Source organism: Pseudonaja textilis, chromosome 7, assembly GCF_049901715.1.
Source record: "Pseudonaja textilis isolate UNSWEBS1 chromosome 7, rPseTex1.2, whole genome shotgun sequence".
Taxonomy (NCBI): Eukaryota; Metazoa; Chordata; class Lepidosauria; order Squamata; family Elapidae; genus Pseudonaja; species Pseudonaja textilis.
The window spans coordinates 33,222,445-33,243,700 of NC_141996.1; the positions used below are offsets into that span (position 1 = coordinate 33,222,445).

Genomic DNA, 21,256 nt, shown 5'->3' on the forward strand with positions numbered 1-21,256 from the left:
AGCATTGTATCATATAAATATAACTTTAACAAATCGCCCTGCATCAAGGAAAACTGATATCCAGAACGTTACATACATTTCCTGTTCCAGATGAATCAGAGAACAATAAATCACTACAGAAGAGACTGATCAGCACTTCTATGGGAAGAAATGGAATGCTTAGTGAATATTGAAATATTTTATAATTAGATTATAAAGTTTTCCTCACAGCTGTTAACAATATATAAAATTGGCTTGCATTAATAAAGGAAAATAGTTCTCAACTATTTGTTGTTGTTAGTCATGAAGTCGTATCTGACCCATTGTGACAGCATGGACAGTGTTCCTCTACGCCTTCCTTTCTTCTACCACCCCCAGAGTCCATTTAAGTTCACACTGACTGCTTCAGTGACTCCATCCAGCTACCTTATTCTCTGTCGTCCCCTTCTTCTTTTGCCCTCAATCATTCCCAGCATCAGGCTCTTCTCCAGTGCGTCCTTCCTTCTCATTAGATGGCCAAAGTATTTGAGTTTCATCTTCAGGATCTGGCCTTCTAAAGAGCAGCCAGGGTTGATCTTCTCTAGGACTGACTGGTTTGATTGCCTTGCAGTCCAAGGGACTTGCAGGAGTCTTCTCCAGCATGATAGTTCAAAGGCCTCAATTATTTGATGTTCAGCCTTCCTTATGGTCCAACTTTCACAAACATACATTGCAACTGGGAAAACCATAGCCTTGACTATAGGTACTTTTTTTGGCAGGGTGATTTGTTGAGATATGACACATCAGTAGGAAGTCACGTACACAGACAACCCAATACACATACAATACATATATAGGGTGACACTATAGGAACAGCTACGTGTAAAACCTGAGTCACTTAGGATTAACCATATATGGCAATGTTTCCTGTTCCTGTACAAAATCCTGAGTCAGCTATAGCATAAGGATTAACCATATATGGCAGTGTTTCCTGTTCCTGTCTAACCTCATGTAACCTAAACCCACCCCCCTGCTTGCTGCACAATAAAAGAGAGGGGCAAAGTTTGCTCTGGGCTCTTTTCCTCTCACCAAAAGAAACCTTTGTGTCTGTCATCTTTGCCATCAAGAGGAGCCCACCCAGACAGTCTGTCTGGGTGCAGGTCGTCAGCTGATTCATCCTGGTACTGGGACCCGCAACTCATCAACTGGTGACCCCGACGTGATCACTTCTACGATACGTCCACTTCACAACGTGCTCCTTTTCTAGGGAGACGTCGCCCTGACTCCCGTACTACGCCACTGGGCAACAGCAAAGCGCATTCATAAGTATGGGCTCCCCACTTTCCAAAGTTCTGTCCAAGCATGTGGATGAACTTCATTTTTTAGTCAGGAAGGCCAATGCTCTGCAAAGAACTAATGGCATGACAGTCTTTCCTCTTTCAAGGAAAGCTATAATATCTTTTCTCCTCTATCTTCAAAAACATTGCCCAGCTTATTCCGAGGATGGCACTCTTAAACGCTCCACATGGGAGAAAATTGGGAAATGGATCCATCAACCTCCTCGGGCAGCGCCACATATTCTCTGTACCTGGAGAGCGCTCATGGCTGCGATTGATATTTTTTATCCTTCTCCTGATTCAACTTCGAATCAACAAGATTCCCTCCCTCCTTCTTCAAATCCCCCCACTCCTCTTTCGGCAGCTTCCTTGCCCAATTCCCCCCCTGCTCTTTCAGTAGCTCCTTTGTCTAATCCCCCACCTCCTCTTCCAGCAGAAACTTCACCCATCTCCTCTTTGTCTTCAAACACCCCCCCGCTCCCCCCTCCCTCCTCCCCTTCAACAAAAGCCTTACATTCCTCTCATTCATCTCCCCTTAATCCCCCACCTCCTCTTCCAGCAGAGACTTCACCCATCTCCTCTTTGTCTCCAACCGCCCCCCCCCCCTCCCTCCTCCCCTTCAACAAAAGCCTTACATTCCTCGCATTCCTCTCCCCCTTCCCCCTCCCCTCCCTACAGCCTTTCAGCCTCAAAATCTTCCTTTACAAAACCTGACTCCTTCCCTCTAATACCCCTCCCCTTGCTTCGTAACACCTTTCAGGAAGCTTTAGCTAATGGGAAGATTAATGCAGAAGATCTTTCTTGCTTCCCCATGATCCTTCAAGCCCCAGCAGCAGGAGGCAATCCAGTTGCTCAGTATGCCCCCATGGAATGGAATCTTATGAAAGATCTTAAATCTGCCACCACCAACTATGGTCTAAAGTCACCCTATGTGCGTGCCATGCTGGAGAATATCTCTAACAACCATAATATTCTCTTTTCTGAATGGCAAACAATGGCTTCCATGCTCCTGACGTCCTCCCAGCTTGCAGCGTGGCACAACGATTACCGCTTGGCCGTCTCCATGGCTGCAGCAGCAGGGCTTCCCAGGGTGTCACCTTGGATCACCTTTTGTGCCAAGGAGCTGTGATCACCCCACAAGATGAGATTCAAATGGCTACTGAGGGCTATCCTATCATGCGTAATGCTGCTCTTAATGCCTTTCGTGAGGGTTCCTGACCCATCTCAACCCTCTTTGTCTTTTCATAAAATTCTTCAGGGTCCTTCTGAACCTTATACCTCTTTCATTGACCGTCTATCAGATGCACTCAACCGGCAGATAGAAAACCCCCATGCGCAAGCTGAGCTTCTCTCAAAGCTTGCAGTGACTAATGCTAATGATGATTGCCAACAAATCCTGAAACCTCTTCAGTCCATTCCACATCAGACCCTTGCTGACTATATTAAAGCATGTCAGAACGTGGGAACTGAGGCGCATAAAGCCACTGCCCTTGCCTCAGCCATTACCTCCTCGTTTGCCATGACCACCCCCGTGCAGGGAATTGTTTCAACTGTGGCAAACCTGGTCATTTTAAGTCTCAGTGCCGTTGCCAGGAGGTGGCAGTGCACCCAAGGGAAGGGGACCTCCTCCTTCCTCTGTCAAGCCAAAAACAGTTTGCCCTCGCTGTCGTAAAGGTTTCCATTGGGCTAGCCAATGTCGCTCTAATCCACATCCCTCTCCAAATGCCCCCTCGGAAACTAATTTCGGGGCCAGCAACTAGCCCTGCCTCCAAGGTTGCATCTACTTCGTCCCAGACAGCTTTCCCTGTTCTGCTTTCAACTGCTATCATCTATGAGGATCCTGGATCTGTCTTTACCCTCCCTCTCACAGTTACACTTCCCGCCCACTCTCACCTCACACGCCCATCTTGCTCATCCCAAACTCCTCTTTGATCATGGAAGGGGTGATCGCCGCCCCTTTCTTTATGACTCATCCGCTCTTAACTGCCTCTCTCTTACAGCAGTAGGTGATAGACCTTTCTCATTACCTGCTAACACTATCGTAGCCACTCTTATTATTCTCCCCTCCTCCATCCCCACTTCCTCTTCCCCCTCCCTCATGGCTATTGACTGCTCTATAGAAGCTTCAAAACCTCTGCTAACAGTGTCTCTTAATGGTCGTCCTTTTACAGGACTGGTGGACACTGGAGCAGACGCCTCGGTAATTTCAACCACTGAATGGCCCCCAGAATGGCCCCTTGAACAATCACCTTCTGTCCAAGGTGTTGGTGGAGTTCAAAGCGCTCAGGTCAGCTCTAATTGGCTTACGGCCATTACCCCCAATGCTTCTGCTTCTGCTCTCATCAAACCTTATATCCTTCCCCTTGCTTACAATCTGTGGGGTCGGGATCTTTTAGAACAGCTTGGAGCTACCTTTCACATTCCTTGATTCTCATCATGTCTGTTTCTCTCCCTCTCACCCTTAAATCATCCATTCCTGTATGGGTAGATCAGTGGCCACTCCCCCAAGAGAAGCTGCTTGCTCTGACTGCTCTTGTCTCTGAACAATTAAGTGCTGGTCATCTTGAACCTTCTACCAGCCCCTACAATACCCCAGTTTTTGTTATAAAAAGAAATCTGGGAAATACCGTCTCCTTCAAGATTTAAAGGCCGTGAACTTTATCATTCAACCAATGGGTGCTTTGCAATGTGGACTTCCCAACCCAAACCTTATCCCACAGCATTTTGACCTTCTAGTTATTGACCTTAAGGATTGCTTCTTTTCCATCCCTCTTCAACCCCAAGATAGGCTTCTATTTGCTTTCACTGTCCCAGAACTGAATAACTCCAGACCCACCAAAAGGTATCAGTGGAAAGTCCTTCCTCAAGGGATGCTAAACTCTCCCACTATGTGTCAGCACTATGTTGACATGGCTCTCCAACCATATCGCAACCTATATCCCTCCTTTCTTGTGTACCATTACATGGATGACATCTTGGTCGCAGCTGAAGGCCCTAAAGGCACAGTTGCAAAAACCCTTCCCATCCTCACTAAACTCTTGACCACAGCAGGCCTCCACATAGCCCCTGAAAAATACAATCTCACTATCCCTTTCAATATCTTGGTCACAAACTCCTGTCTTCTGCTGCCACTCCTGCCTTACCTTCTCTGACTCTCCCTTCCTCTCCAACCCTTGTACAACTTCAACAATATCTTGGCACGCTCAATTGGGCACGGCCTTATCTTTCTGTCACTACTGCAACCCTTTCCCTCTATTCCATGCCCTTACGGGCTTGAAACATCCTTCAGATGTGGTCCATCTTACAAGACAGCACTTGGAGGCACTAGCCCAAGTCAACAATACCTTAAAGCAAGTGTGGGTGGATCGCATCATCCCCAACTGTTTGCTATCTTTGGCTATCTTGCCCACACCTGCTCTCCTCACGGCTATTCTCTTCCAAACAGCCCCCAAAACAAAGAAGCTGTGCATCATTGAATGGCTTCACCTTCCCCATACTCCTAGGACAACTATTACCTCTCGGGCCCTTCAGCTCGCCTTGCTCTGTACTAAGGGGCGTCACCGAGCTAAGGCCCTACTCGCCATGATCTCCAGGCAATACATGTTCCTTTCAAACTGTCTCAATGGGACCCCCTTTTTCAGACATCTGATGTATTACAGGACGCTCTGGAAAATTGGATTGGTCCCATCTCTTGCCATCTCCCTTCTGACCCTCGTTTGCAGCTAATAAAAGCGGTACCTATTACCTTTTCCTCTCCAGTAGTTGCTTTTCCACTAACTCAAGCCATCACAATCTTCACTGATGGCTCTAAAACTCATGGTGCCTGTGTCTGGTATGATCAAGGCAACTGGCACAAGCAATTGACAAAGCCCCAATCTTCAGCACAACAAGCTGAATTGGCTGCCTTTAACTTGGCTTTGAAAACATTTCCTGAACAACCAATTAACATCATAACGGATAGTCTATATGTCTCCCAATTGGTCTTACATATTTTTGAGGCATATCTATCTCCTTCTATACAACCATCATTAATGACACTGTTGCTTCAGCTGCAAATGCTCATTCAATCTAGGACCCATTCTCTATTCGTAGCCCACATACGTAGTCATCAACATCTCCCAGGTTTCCTTTCTGAAGGGAACCAGGTAGCTGATACTGCTTGTAAAATACTTCCAATCAGTATTAAGATGCCTCAACCTCCCCCTCTATCAGCAGGGGAAAGTCATAGTTATTTTCATCAAAACAAAAAGGCTTTGGTTAAACAATTTGGCATTTCTCTGGAAGAAGCAAAGGCAATCATCCAACAATGTCCCACTTGCAGTTTGCAAGCAAAAACTTTTCCTCAAGGGATTAATCCCAGGGGCATAGAGGCTTGTGAGACATGGCAAATGGATGTCACTCAATTCTCACCTTTTGCCCCTTGGAAATACCTTCATGTGTCTGTTGACACCTATTCAGGGTTCATCATGGTCACCCCTCAAAGGGGAGAAACGTCAAAGCACGTTATCAATCATTGTATTCGGACCTTCGTAGTACTGGGACTGCCAAAAAATCTAAAAACAGATAATGCACCAGCCTATATCAGCTCTCAATTCTCTGAGTTCTGCTATCACTGGTCCATTATCCACAAGTTTGGGATTGCCTACAATAGCCAGGGGCAAGCTATTGTTGAAAGGGCTCATCAAACCTTAAAATTGGCATTGCAACGATACATGGGGTCAAATGGCCTTAAGGGCCCCCCTAGCCTCCCAGCATTACAAAATATTTTGAATGTTTGTCTGTATACGCTTAACTTCCTTAATCTCACTGGCACCCCTCCCCTGTCTGCTGCATCTCGACATTTCACTAAACCACCTGCTCCCACCTCGAGACCGCTTGTTTATTACAGACAGTTGCCTGATCCTGCGTGGAAGGGACCTGCTGAGCTGATCACCTGGGGGCGAGGCTACGCCGCTGTCCAACTCCCTGAACGAGTACTCTGGATCCCTGCCAGGTGTGTTCGTCCCTACCACCGTGACCCCTCGCTCTCCACTTCCTCTCCAAAAGGCGCCTCCACTGACCAGAATGAAGATCCTCTTGCTACTTTGCTGCTGCTTCCTTCCTGAAGTCATACTTTCATCATCTCATGACAACGCTCATCGCCCCTACAACATCACATGGACAATCAAGGACGCTTATGGACAAATACTCAGCTCCACAACTAACTACACCATGATTTTCTCCTATTTCCCTAAACTACATTTTGACTTTGCCGAAATGATTCTAGGTAAGGCTGCCTACTCTCATCCCACTGATGCCCCTTCCCCGAGCCATAGTATTGTTAAAAGACATTACCTGTATGTCTGCCCGGGACATATTACTGATGCAGACCATATCTACACCTGCGGGGGAATTTCTGATTACTATTGCAAATCCTGGTCCTGTGTCTCAACTGGTTACATTTCCTGGACACCTCCCTTGAAGAATGATCTCATCACACTTACCAGAACCACCCAGGATATACAATGCACGGCAGGTAACAAAAAATGGTCCAGATGTAATCCAGTGACTGTCTCCTTTACGACCGAAGGAAAACGAAGTAACATTTGGGACACTGGGGCAAAGTGGGGAGGTCGCATTTACGCCTACTGGCCTGGATATCATTATGGGAATGTCTTCTATATACAACGCCATGTTCATGTTTCCCCATCCCTATCTGTAGGACCCAATGCTAACCAAATCCAATCTGAATTTTTGAAACCCCTAACAAATGCCCAGAACCCACTGGTATCCCTTGTTGCTTCTGCTCACGCATTGTTGAATCACTCTCAAGATTCCTCCATTTCTCAGCACTGTTGGCTTTGCTTGTCTTCAAACCCCCCTTTTTATGAAGCCATCGGCTCCTCCCAACCTATTTCCAACTCCACTTCTGATAACAATTGCCGATGGAGGAATAGCCTTCTCACTATCACGGCCATCACTGGCCAAGGTTGCTGTCTTGGCCACATACCTACTAATTATTCACAATACTGCCTTAATGCCACCCACAGACACAAATGTGAACTTTATCTACCCAAAGAAAGAACCGGCCTTTCAAGTGGAGGTTACAACCAGGTATTCACCACATCTGGTGGCAATATCACAAAACGCCTCCAAGGCCAAATTTTTATTCCTGGAAATAACTCTGTTTGGGCTTGCTCAACAGGTTTAACCGCATGTGTCCACGGAGATGTATTATTAGCAAAAAAATCATTCTGTATTCAGGTCCAGCTGTTGCCAAAAATTGATGTATATGATTCTGAGGATTTTGTTTCCATTTTAGAACCTCGACAATACCACCTACGAGCTAAACGAGAAGTTGTCACAGCTCTTACCTTATCTGTGCTACTAGGTTTAGGTGCTACAGGTGCAGCAACAGGCATATCAGCTTTGGTTGTAAATGATAAAAGCATAACACAGTTAAGTGCCACCATAGATGAAGATCTTAGAAGGGTTGAAAAATCCATTCTTGCCTTGCAAACTTCTCTTACCTCTTTATCTGAGGTGGTCTTACAAAACCGCAGAGGCCTAGACCTCTTGTTTTTGAAACAAGGGGGACTATGTGCTGCTCTTAAAGAAGAGTGTTGTTTCTATGCTGATAGCTCAGGAGTTGTCCTAGATTCCATGAAAGAACTAGACACCAGATTAAAATTAAGAGAAAGGGAGCGAACTTCACAACATACTTGGTATCAAGGACTATTTAACCTTTCCCCATGGTTAACAACATTGTTATCTGCTATAGCTGGTCCACTTATCCTTCTCTTGTTGGCATGTACCATTGGACCATGTGTGATAGGTAAATTCTTAGAAATCCTTAAAAGAAAATTTGGCCAAATTGATTCGGATTTATACTCAAAACAAAAACAAATTAATGCGCTAATAGAGAAAAAGGCCCTCTTGCAATTCTCCTCAGATTCCGATGACTCTGATAACGAGTTCACCAAAGATGCTGCCAAAGGGGAACCACGAATTCTCATGAACCTATGACAGGATGAGTCGGAGGACCTAGACTGGACATAACAGTGAGGATAGTGAGTAAATAGCCCTAAAAACAAGATAAAAACAGAGGAGATGTTGCGATATGACACATCAGTAGGAAGTCACGTACACAGACAACCCAATACACATACAATACATATATAGGGTGACACTATAGGAACAGCTACGTGTAAAACCTGAGTCACTTAGGATTAACCATATATGGCAATGTTTCCTGTTCCTGTACAAAATCCTGAGTCAGCTATAGCATAAGGATTAACCATATATGGCAGTGTTTCCTGTTCCTGTCTAACCTCATGTAACCTAAACCCACCCCCCTGCTTGCTGCACAATAAAAGAGAGGGGCAAAGTTTGCTCTGGGCTCTTTTCCTCTCACCAAAAGAAACCTTTGTGTCTGTCATCTTTGCCATCAAGAGGAGCCCACCCAGACAGTCTGTCTGGGTGCAGGTCGTCAGCTGATTCATCCTGGTACTGGGACCCGCAACTCATCAGTGATTGCCATAGTTTTCCTCCCCAGGAGCAAGTATCTTTTAATTTCTTGGATGTAGTCCCCATCTGCGGTCATCTTGGAGCCCAGGAAAATAAAATCTGTCACTACTTCCATTTCTTCCCCATCTATTTGCCAGGAATTGAGAGGACTTCACCATGAGTGAAGTCAGAAAATGTTAATGTGGCTTTAGGAGCTATACTGGCATAGTGGTTAGAATGCAACATTGCAGGCTGACTCTGCTCAGTGCCTGGAATTCAATTCTGACCGGCTCAAGGATGACTCAGCCTTCATCCTTCCAAGGTCAGTAAAATGAGGACCCAGATTGTTGGAGGCAATATGCTGACTCTGTAAACTGCTTAGAGTGGTGTATAAGTTTATATATGTGGTGTGATATATAAGTTTAAGTGCTATTGCTATTTTGAACAGAAAATGTTCAACCAAGTCACTTCCAAATCTAGTAGCTGCATTTGCACAAGTAGCATTGAATGGATCATTTTAAAAAGTACAAGGCTTAAGGCATTCATTTTGTCCATTAACCCTTCCAACCTTTTTTCCTTATGCAGATAAAATTGAATTGCAGATGTTAATAGTAGTCCCCACTAATGGTTACCTTGTTAAGGCCCCAAAGTCCTCATTGGTGGATTGAAGATGGCTGTTCAAAAAGTAGAATCCACCTTTGCAGCCACAAATAGGGAGCCAGTAAGTGATTGGCTCCTATAACTCTCTGGATGAAGAGAGGATGTGAAATTGGCCAAGCTGTTCTCTTTCCAGGTGCTTGCAAAGAGACCACAAGATAGCAGGTTTTGGAGTGGGGGGGTGGGGGGGGGAGACAATCAGGAGATGAGGTAATTTGCCATAATTGCTCCAGCTGCAAATAAGCCTTTTAAAGGATGCTAAGTTCACATTTCCCTTGACAGACACTTTTGGAAATTGCTTATTAATTGCTTCAAAGAAGTTAGACACCTTCACAATGACAAGATTGCAACTACTGGGTGAGTGCCTTTAATCCTTAATAAAAGAAAATGAAGATCCATTTTTACAATCTTTAAGAATGTAAAATAAACAGCAAACAACAAGCCAAGGTTATGGGTTCAGAAAACAATTTCTGAGGAATATTGAATAATAAGACTTTGAAATTATTTTTAAAAACTAAACTTTTGTGGGAAACAAAAAATATTTTTATATTGGAGGCATAATAAGATACTGTAAATAATTTTAATAGCATTCAGAGATATTGTGGAGGAACAGCACCAAGAACTGCGGTGTGAATTTGAATCAATTATGTTAGCTATGTTTGTCTTTTGGGGAACAGTGTGCTTCCAGAAGATGTTACAAAAAAAGATATGAAACAAAATCTACATGAGAATAACATGAATAAGACTTTGTATAAGAATTTATCATCAGATATAAAGAAAAAATAGGGTAAGGCTGTAAAAAATTAAGATTTTTTTTTTAAAAAATGGCAAAAATCTATCACCACCTATTCTTGAGACAGTTTCCTCTGGATGAACTGGATGAAGCAAAGCTGGAAATCTCCAGGAATAATCTTATACACTGGATACTTTTTAAAAAACATACCCAATTAAAGCAATGAAATAGAGATTTGAGAAAACAGTTTAATTGCTGTAATTTACATAAAATTGAGATCTGGCTCTGAAAAACTCATATTCAGTAGTCTGTACAAAGGTTTTTGAATACACAGGTTTGCAACAGATATAGAATCACTCCAAACTAAATGTATAGTATTATTTTTTAAAAGGTAACCTTTGAACAACTAAACGTTTCCAACAGTTATGTCAAAATGCCACACATCTGTCACGATTATGTTTGCATCCTGACATCTGAACCGATTTTGCAAGTTGCAGCATATGCACGAAGTCCTATACATATGCAGGTTCACTTGTCCCCTTTGTAGAGTTCTCACTGGTTCTCAGTCTTTCAGTTTTTATAAACTGCCCATTCACCTATCTGAATCTGTAAGGTGGGGGGAATAGCAAAAACTTACTCAGAACAATGGAGCTCTTAACTTAATTCTTGGTGGCTTCCTTAGTGGCTTCTTAGTGGCTTCCTAGCCACTTCCTCCTCCTGAATCTCATTCCTCCTTCTAGTTAGGGAAGACTGTGACTGGGTTTTGAGAATATATAAAGATTCCTTAGCTAGGAAGCCACTAAGAATTAATTAAGTACATCTACAAATTTATATAGATACATAATAACACCTTAACAGTATGACAGAAGTACTATAAGAACTTAAAAATGATGTATTACTATAAGACCTTCATAAAAATGATGCATTAGACATTTTATTTATTCAGATGTTATAGTAATGGATGACCTTTATTTTTTAAAAAAAATAATTTGATTTCTATTCTGCCCTTCAAAACATGTTGATTATAACATTTATCATCTCATTAAAGTTAATATGACTTAAGTTGGTCATGGTGACTAGTCATTTCAGCAATATTGCTTATCCCAGAATAATTTATTTGGAATACTGACCCATTATAAAGATGGCAGATTAAATTAGAATTGCTTTTTGTAACTGAAACAACTCCTATAAGCTGCCCCCAAGGGGGGAGCACTGCATTTTTTTTAACTTGAAAAGAAATACTAGATTTGACTCCTAAGCCTTTTTTTTTAAAAAAAAAAGTTGAATGGCACTTCTTGTCTGTAACTATTCTCCTGGCCATCTCATTCTTTCCCACCTTGTTTGTTCTCTCTCCCTGTAATGAAAGTTTGCCTATTTTCCCTGCGTCCCCACATCTCCAAAACCACCACCAGTTTCTCTCTCATTCCATTAGCCGTAAAAATAATTTGCAGATTTACTGCAAAACTGCTTTTTCACTTGATAGCCTTGATTCTACCAAAAGCCTCCAGAAGAAAGGTGATGGGTAGGTGGGGGAGGAAATGAATATATAAATGTATATGGCCCATTTGTGTTCCAAATGAATGGTTGGATTTTTTTTCTCCCATTTTATGTGCTACTTTATTCTACTCTGTCCACGAATTCAAAACTGGATGGATAAATATATTGGGTTAACTGAGGATCAAATTAGACCAAACTACCAGTTTAGTTTTAATTATCAATCAAAGGGTTTCCCTGAAAAAGTCACTTTGGGAGAAGGCCAATGGAATTTCATAGATTCCTAAAAATCTAATGTCAGTCCTTTCCCTCTTTGTTGAGGAAAAAGCTTTATAACAGATATTACCATAGAAATTGCAAGAATTTGCATCTACAAATTCTAGAAAGCAAATCTATATGTTGAAGATTGTCACTTCTGTATCACAGCTGTCTTTTGGTGTTTAAATTCTAGACCTTTCACTCTTTTTAAAAATTTTACTTTTTGTACTAAAAATATTTCTTTGAATACCAAATACAGTATTTAAGAAGAGTAAAATGTACACAAATGAAAATTAGTGTTTCTAAATGGTTAGTTACAAAACCCACATGCCACAGGGATTTTTCCAAAAATTTCTTGCTTGTGAACAAATCTTAGGTTATCAGGTATTTCATTTAGCCTATAAGTATTTTTAGAAATACCAATAAAAATGGCAGAAATATGGGTGTCTATTAAAGAAAGAGCCAGATAGCATCAAAAATTCATTCCAATTCTGAATTTTACCACTCTTACTTTACAAAGATATTTACCATATGTTTCTTTCTTAGTTGTAAGAACTTAGATTCTAAATAATCGGGTACATTACAATATAGTAAAGCTACAGTTGCATTTAGCCTAGGAAAAACACCCAACAAATTTATGAGATGTGAATTCACCATACTCTTATTCAGTGTTTTGCTTGTATAGGCATATATTTATAAATACAATGCTGGATGGAGTTAAGCAATTCTTACATGCCAATTATATTTTCCTCTTGGACAATGTGACTGCTGAGACATCATTACAATTCTGTACCAATTTGCATGACGATAGATCACATTAAACATAATGGAACTTGTATCTGAGTAGGCGGGGATGCAGTTATCCAATCCTATTCCAAAGATTCAAAATTATTCATCCTGAGATATGAGTAATACTGCTTACCAATTAGGAAGAGAGATTGGTATATTCACTTACAACAAAGATGGGCAATTTTTTTATAGCTAGGTAATTCACTTAATAATTTGGGGAGACCCAGTGCTGCAAACGAGTATGCCATATAACAAATATGGGAGATGAAAGGATTGTCTTAGCTTTAGAAGTCATTTAGAGAGTGCCCTTTTCTCTGTTCTATCTTTTTTTGAAAGAGTTATGTATATTTTGCGGCTCATGTTGTAATTCTGTATTTCTTCTGACCTCAATTTATAAGATACGTAATCAGATAGAGCTCTGAAATGGGAGCTCCATGTCCTGAAAACCTCCTGTCCTTATCATATAATAAACTTTTTAAATGACAAATTATTCCAAAAGTTTTTATTACGATTAGAAACAATCTTTTTAGCAGAAAAATACAAAGCAGTTGGGAGGTTAATAATACTAGTCCTATATAACAATAGAAATCCTGAGTGAACAAGTGGGAGGATTTAAGTAGGCACATTTTTTAAAAAAAATTGCTGAAATTAATTCAATTGCCGAGCAGGTATTGTGGTTAAATCAAAGAAATGTTAATATGAGTAATAAGGAAAAATTAAGTACACACAGATAAATTATTAGCCAAGCCACCCAAATGGTACTGCAAGATTTAGGATGTCCTGGTTCCAGTTTGAGGTATCACAAGGAATGCTGAAAGAGAAAAGAACCAAAAGAGGCCCCTGTCCTGTAATTAACAATATAAATGAGTCCACTGACTGTTTAAGATCCTTAACAGTTTTCAAAATTATGTTCATGAAGCAGACTGTTAATGCTTGCCTGGTTTTAAGATTAAACATTAATATATTGATAGAATATCTTGCATTAGTTGTACAATTCCATGTCAATTCCATTGAGAATGGAAGGAAGGAAGCAAAACCCTATAGTTATCTATAGTTGTTTTAAAGTAAGAAACTGGCTTTGTACTGATCCCATTTCTCATTATGAATTGATAGTCGTATGCAATAAACCTTTTAGTACATAATAGGTAGTGATCATTTGAATTCAGCCCAAGTTACTGCTGATGAATTATTAGAATCCCTTAAACTCTAGGAAGTCAGTGAGAGTGAGTTTTATTAAGGCACTGAAGCAAAGGATAGTTCATAGAAAGAAAACAACATCTTTCATGTCCAGCATAAATTATATGCTTGCTGCACTGACTCTGGAGCAGATAAATGTACCAAGATATCATCCATCCAAGATTTAAAATAAACCAGGAAGTATAACTGCAGCGGTGTCTATGCTCACTTTTCCTGGAAACTCCACGGTGTATAGTCAAGACAGCAGAATGAATCATGGGGAAAGCACAACAAGTAGGTTCCAGGAAACAAAATTATTTAAGTTTAATGATTAAATATGACAGATACTGTTTCTGGGCACACCTTAGTATTGCATACAAATCCTCATTCATAATTTCTACATTCAACTTTCTTTCTGCAGATTTTCCCAATTCTTACTTTCATATAACAAATTGGGTAGAGGGATGCACTGATACACAGAAATTTTTGTTTCTTTTTAGACACATTAATACCTATCTCCTTACTAGCATTGTTCACCCTTTTTCCAATCTTCAGTAAACATTATACCAAAGAACAGTAATTCATTTGCTTGCTATAATTTTTCAGCTACTACTTATAACTTGTTATACTTCATGCCATTTCCTTGATCAGGTTTTGAGTCATTTAGGAACAATCAACAAGAATGAAGGGGGGGAGGCAATTCCCCCCAGTTATACATACGGGTAATCTTTGGCTTACAACTGATTGCTTAGTGATATTCAAAGTTATGACAGATGTATCTGAGGGCCAACTTGGATTTGAAATTCCAATGCCCCTCCCCCAGCAGTTGCATGACCAAACTTTCAGCATTCAGCATCTGGGGTACATTTATGACCGTTTGCAGTGTCCCATAGTCATGTGACTGCATTTTACTTCTCATTTTGCTGAAAACTGCCATTTATTTCCGGGTTTTGGTAAAACTGTCCTTTATAAAACCACTGGTTTGCTTTAACAACTGCAGCATTTGCTTAATGAACATGGGGGCTGGTGTTCACTTAACTGCATTACGGTGACTATAATGGGAAGACTCCATTACAGCTGTAAGTAGAGAACTCCCTGTAGCTGTTTTAATCTTTTTTCAATAGATTAATTTTCAGATCTATACACCATGCTGCATCATATAATCTGCCTAACACTCACTGCAAATAATTTGGTATTGTTCTCATACAATGACTACACATTCATTTACATTCTCAATCAATCATACCTCTAATTCATTAGCAGCTTTCTTAAACATGTTTTCTTTACACCACATTTAACAACCAGGGATATATACAGTATCCTATCAAACTCTTTGTTCAATAATGAACTACTGCATGTTTCACTTCCATTACATATCATTCTAATTGCTTCAGAAAGCAACCCCAACTCCATATTCAGGCAAATCATTCCACAATTGAAGTTTATTTTATCACACAATTTCTCATACAAAATTTATTACACATATAATAAGCTTTCCATATATTTTAAAATTATTTGTTAAAGAAAAAAAATGTTCTGCATATTCTGTACCTACAATAAATTGCAGTATTACTAACATTTTTGTTCACAATCATTTCTTAGCCCCGCCTCTTTAATCATAATTCTGCAAAACATTCTTGAGGACAATTAATAAGCCATTAGTTTTTGTATGCACTCTTGCTTCTTTTCCATCTATTTAGGAAAAATAAAAGCATTCTTCCAATTATCAGTTACATTTTTTATACACATACTAAAAAAATGCATATACAATTATATAATCTATACCCGATTCCTTACTATTTTTCAACATTTCCCCAGCATTTATGATTTCCCCTTTTCCTTGGATACTCACAGGTATATTTCAATTCCACTCTTTAGCTTAATACCATAATTCCTACAGGACAAATTTCTAAAATACTTCTTAAAGTATTCTCAAATTTTATTTTTATTCTAAATATTTTTTAAAAAAATTAATAGCAATTTCTGTGCTGGAGTCTCCTTGCTGAGCTCTGTTCATCTCTCTATTTTTCTCTTAAAATACATTGTATAATCTATTTCATCCTCATTTTTCTAGCAACCATCCTTTTATGTTTTTCTTATCCATTGATTCCTTTTTTCACTTCATCATTCACATAAGTTCTTTTCATGTTTCATGTGTGAATACATGTGAATATTTTTTCATTCTGTTCCAAGCAGCTTGCACATGTTCTTTCTTTACATCCAGTTTCAATTGTCTTAATAATTTTACCTATAAAACCAATACTTTCTCTTCCTGGAGCTGTCCTACTTCCACTCTTGTTTCTTTTCTTTTCTTCTATATCCACGTTTCAAGATCTGCTCTTATTGGCCTGCATCCTACTAAACACTTGAGTCTCAGAGAAAAAAAATTACTTTCTTGAGACCAGAGAGCTGTTTTGGAGAAGCTAATAAGAAACAAAGCAAGAATCTCTGAACAATAGCACTCTTCAACTCCCAGAATGCCTACTTATCTGTTCTTAAAAAACCTTTGTGACTAGGGGAAGTTTCAAATTAGCCAATTTGAAAAGAGAAATATACAAATATTCCCTGGTTTTGAAAGAAACACATCGAAGTAAGAAGAATGGGGGCGGGGAAGTGATAGCATTAACTGAGTATTTTAAATATGCTTGATTATCAGATGTACTTCCTTATGGTTGTGTAAATAGAAATTTCCCACAAGTTTGAATCAACCGGAAAGTACGTTGATGTCATTTTTACTGCCACCATAGCTGATTTAAAGGGCATCAGTTACTCAGATCAGATCTGTGTCCTTACATATTTAATGAAGGTAGCTTCAAGGCACTAATTGGTGGATTCTTCAATTTCTTTTCCCTCTGAGCCAATGTCACAAGTTGGCAGAAAAATCAATAATCAATCATTCTCCATTTGAGTCATAACTCGGGATTCCATATGCTCCCTCCCATTTCATCTTGCAACCCTCCTATACCATATCATCTAGCCAGATGAGTTTTACCCTCATAGGACTAGCAATTCTAACAAAACAAAATTATAGACAAAGACTTTAATGCAATGTAACCTAACTAGGTTGTTCTTGAGCAAAATTAGTTTTCTAGTAATTTCTTTGCTCAAAAACAGCGAACTACAAACTGAAAGTCTGATATAGTCCATAAAGTTGTGATGGCTCATTGTCTTAGAAAAATGAAGGCAATCTTGCTGGTGTTTACAGTTAAATGTTTTACAATAATTTATTTTTGTATAGGATTTTGCTTTTGAATAGTTTTTCATTTCAATGCAATGCAATCCAAAACTTTTAATATACTATATTTAAAATATTTTCTCTCCACACACCCAGGCACACATACATACAAAAACACACACACAGTAGGTCTTGATTGTAAAACATAAATCTTTTTGTTTATATACACAGCAATAGATTTGCAGCATGACATACATAAATTGAAAAATATATTATGTACAAAATTTTATTTGCATAGCATTTATTTTAAAAATTAATAAGTACCAACAATTGAAGAATCTAGAATTATAGTAGCATGCATGTCTCTTGTCATATTTGATTTTTCTTTCAACTTTGATTGAAGTAATGTGTGTTCCACTACGCCAATTCGTATGTCCATCTGAATGGTTTCTTGTTTCAGTTTGGTTAAAGCCTGTTTTATCTTCACTAAAGGAGCTATTAAAGGAAAATGTAAAAACAGTACTTTTTTTTTCTTTCAGTTTACTGCATAGTTATTATTTTCCCACCATGATTCAATTTCTTTTAATCAAGAGAGATAAATGAACAGAAGAATGACAATATTCTGGAATTATTTTATAAATTATCATTTCATATCAAATCTACTTATAAAACATAATGTATTTTCCATCTTCATGACATTTTAGATCTGAAGATATATATTAAAAATGTACATATATTCCCAGTAGCTAAAGAGATAACACAGAATGTTCTATTTGAAAAATGCCTGCATATTATCTCACTGTATTTTTATCAACTTTATTTACTTTATCAATGTCTTCAGAAGTAAGTAACCCTCCCAATCTTAAAAAGACTACAAACCTGATTCAGCAATAAACAAGAAACCTGCTACATCTTATTTCCAGACAACATTAAGGTTTGTGGAGATATAAAAATAGAATTAAACTGCAACTAGTATCTTCTGTTTATCTTTTCACAGCTGAATAGCCTATTTTTGTACCTGTTATACAAATTAAAACATCCCAGAAGGCAGCAGTGTCAAAGCATTTCTATTATGTTGCCAAGAAAATAGTCTAGGTATATCCATCAAGAGTAAATACACTGAGGTATTTTCCTATATTCGGGAGAAAATCTCAAGAAAAGACCTCAGAATGCCTTACCTCCATCAGTCATACTGCTCCCCTTTTCTTCCATTTCTTGTTTTACTTTCTCTAATTCTTCAGTAATCTTAGATAAAAAGAATAACAGGCTTTAAATACTTTTACTTTGAAGTTAAGGATAACTCTTTCTCTTCTACCCAGAAAAACCTATTTTCTTTACATTATTAAATTGTTGTTGGAGTTAAATTGACTCCCTTCTGCTCTGTGAAAGAGTTGAGCATCAGATTTCCAAAAGTCAACCTAAATTCTTCATAGAGCAAACAGAAAAACTAAAAGTATAAAACAAAGCAGAATGGTGAAATACTAAGCTCACTGAACATAATGGGAGAGGCTCAACTAACTAGAGTAGTCCCCCCCTTTACAGAACCACACAAATAAAAAACAGTGCTAAAAATTGCACTGTAAAAATACTCTGATTCTAAAACAGGGTAAAGAAAGCATGTATATTCTGCTGGGTTCAAAAGAATAAAAAAGTATTTATTTTTTTAATTAAAATGTGCCTGGAGGCTGTGAGGGTCTAGATGAGGAAGAATAGTTTTCAAATTAACTCTAGGAAGACTGGAGAGGTGTGAGTTTGTGACCCCGCCAGGAGACTTTCCAGATTGGTTCTGGATGGGGCTTTATTTCCTCACTCAGACTTCTGGGAAATTTTATGGGTCCCCCTGAACTCTATATAGATCCTGAAGAACAGATGGGGGACATGGCCAGGAAAGTTTTGCACAAGCTATCTTGTGCTCAAATTGTTATCATTTCTAAGTCATGGGCCGTGCTTATGGCCATTCATGCATCGGCCTTCTCCCAAATAGATTTCTACAATGTGCTGTACATGGGTTTGTCCTTGAAGACCATCCAGAAGTTGCAAATGATCCAAAATACAGGAGGATTGGTATTAATGGACCCTTCAGTACACCTATGTAACACTACGATTTCATGAACTGAACTAAGTTCTAGTAGACTTCTGGTTACAATTCAAGGTGCTGCCTCTGGACAGTGGTATAGACAGTAAGGAAGATGATCTTGATAGAGATATGTAGGTTCCATTGCTAAGCAAAAGGGGCTGAAGGTCCATAACAAGATAACATTTGGAAGTGCTTTAGACAGGTGTTTCTCTAATTCACATAAGTATAGGAAGGAGGAGAAAGTACAGCACAATCAGGCTTGCACGGTTTTTTATTTGGTATTCCGAAATAAATACAAATTTCTACTCATTTGAAAACTTTACAGAGAATGGACTTGTTTTATTTTCTCTACTTTTCCCCTTCTTTTATGTATTCTCAAAAATTAAAAGTAAGTAGCAAATCAGGTAAAACAGCTTCACTTATTGAAGAAACAAGTTCTGTTTTGAAAACCATCTCCTAACCAGTATCGCTCATCTCTAAAGCTGTTTGTTCCCAAAGATCAAGAAATCCTCTGGGTTCAAATATCGTATTAAAACATGAGGTGGTTTGCTTAGGTTTGCATTCTGTAAACAATACGTAGCCTTTTTGAATTATATTTACTTTTTTAGAGCAGAAGATGGGCACGCTTACAAATGGCTACAATAAGGGTGTGGCCTGTTACAAAATATTTACATGTTAATAAAAAATTAAAAGAGCAAGATAATTGCTCACCATCTTCTCTATTAACTGTTTACCTGTCACTGTTTAACTTGGCAGATGGCCATACTTTCAATCAGAATAGTAGTGATGTTTCATTTTTATGTTATAAGTCTTTCTCTAGAGTCAATGTGATGCCCAGATTAAGATAATATTTGAGGCTAGACTTTACAGCATGCATATTATTTCCATTTTTAATTAATTATTTTTTAAAAAAATAGGTGAGGCATGGAGCATACATATCAAAGAACATGTCTGAATCAAACATATTGGTGTCCAATATTCTACAAGTACACAGAACTTTGAGGGTTGTATGAAGTCAACCACTGAGGACAGTAAACCATGATTCATAGTGTGGTCTAATTTGCGAAGCAGACATCTAGCATTAAAAAATAATACACTCCTCGACTTATGACACAATTGAGCACAACATTTCTGTTGCTAAGCAAGACAGCTGTTAAGTGAGTTTTGTCCCATTTTAAAATCTTTCTTGCCCTTTATTGTTGAGTGAATCACTGCAGTTGTTAAGTCTGTTAAGTGAATCTGGCTTCCCCTTTGTTTGACAGAAGGTAACAAAAACATGACCCCAGGACAATGCAGCTGTCATTAATACATGCCAGTTGCCAAGCGTTCAAATTTTGATCACGTGACCATGGGGATGCTATAACATTCATAAGTGTGAAACGGTCATAACTCACTTTTTCTAGTGCTATTGTAACTTTGAATAATTATTAAAATTAATGGTTATAAGTTAAGGACTACTTGCAGTTTCACTCAAATAGAAACAGTGTGAGTGTTGGAACACAAGAGGTGGGAAAGCCACCAGAATCCAAAACTGTGAAAAATATCAGCAACAGCAGCTTGAGGAAGGTAATTTTGTTCATTGAGAGACTAACATCTGGCTGTTGCTGTTGTAGCAGCCTCTACAACCTGGCATAATCTTGAATGTCAAAAGCGCAGTAAGTAGCTAGAATATTTGCAGTCTAAGAGGGGAAAAAAGACCCATTATCCTTCCTTAAGTAATGATTGTCTGTTTTCTTATCTCTTAGATGCAGTTTGTGCTGTTGAGAATTTCTCTTTATAGGACGGCTAGAGATACTCCAGTTACATTATGCATATATACATAATGTCGGTAGTTTTGCTTTTTCATTATTTTCAGTAAAGTAGATTCCCCAAAGTAAACCTGCCATTTGGCAAGATGCAGTGGCCAGTTCAAGTGGGAGACAAATAAGGATTACTTAGCTACCATAACCACCTCAGAGCAAGGTATTCCAGCTGGCAAGAGACTGTGGGTGGAAAGAGCAGGATTGCTGTGGCAGCCAGCCAAGTCAAACAGATGGAGAACAGGCTGGCTGAAGCAGCTCTGGGTTTTTTATGCCATTCTGCCTCCATGCTTAATAAAGTAAACATAATTTAAAATC

The 21,256-nt window shown here is 39.1% G+C and overlaps 1 protein-coding gene and 1 long non-coding RNA gene across 3 annotated transcripts in view; one reads left to right on the forward strand and one right to left on the reverse strand.

Annotated features, from left to right (window-relative positions):
- Nucleotides 1-21,256, forward strand: part of LOC148125299 (uncharacterized) — a 73,399-nt gene that overhangs the window by 34,873 nt on the left and 17,270 nt on the right. The window lies entirely within an intron of this gene.
- Nucleotides 15,302-21,256, reverse strand: part of IFT57 (intraflagellar transport 57) — a 38,998-nt gene continuing 33,043 nt past the window's right edge. For both annotated transcript variants that reach the window (XM_026700789.2, XM_087937408.1), the window contains exons 10-11: nucleotides 18,241-18,307; nucleotides 15,302-17,557 (exon numbers count right to left, since the gene is read on the reverse strand). In XM_026700789.2, coding sequence (XP_026556574.1) covers nucleotides 17,376-17,557; nucleotides 18,241-18,307 — 249 coding nt within the window. In that variant the 3' untranslated portion in view covers nucleotides 15,302-17,375. The remainder of the gene's footprint in view (nucleotides 17,558-18,240; nucleotides 18,308-21,256) is intronic.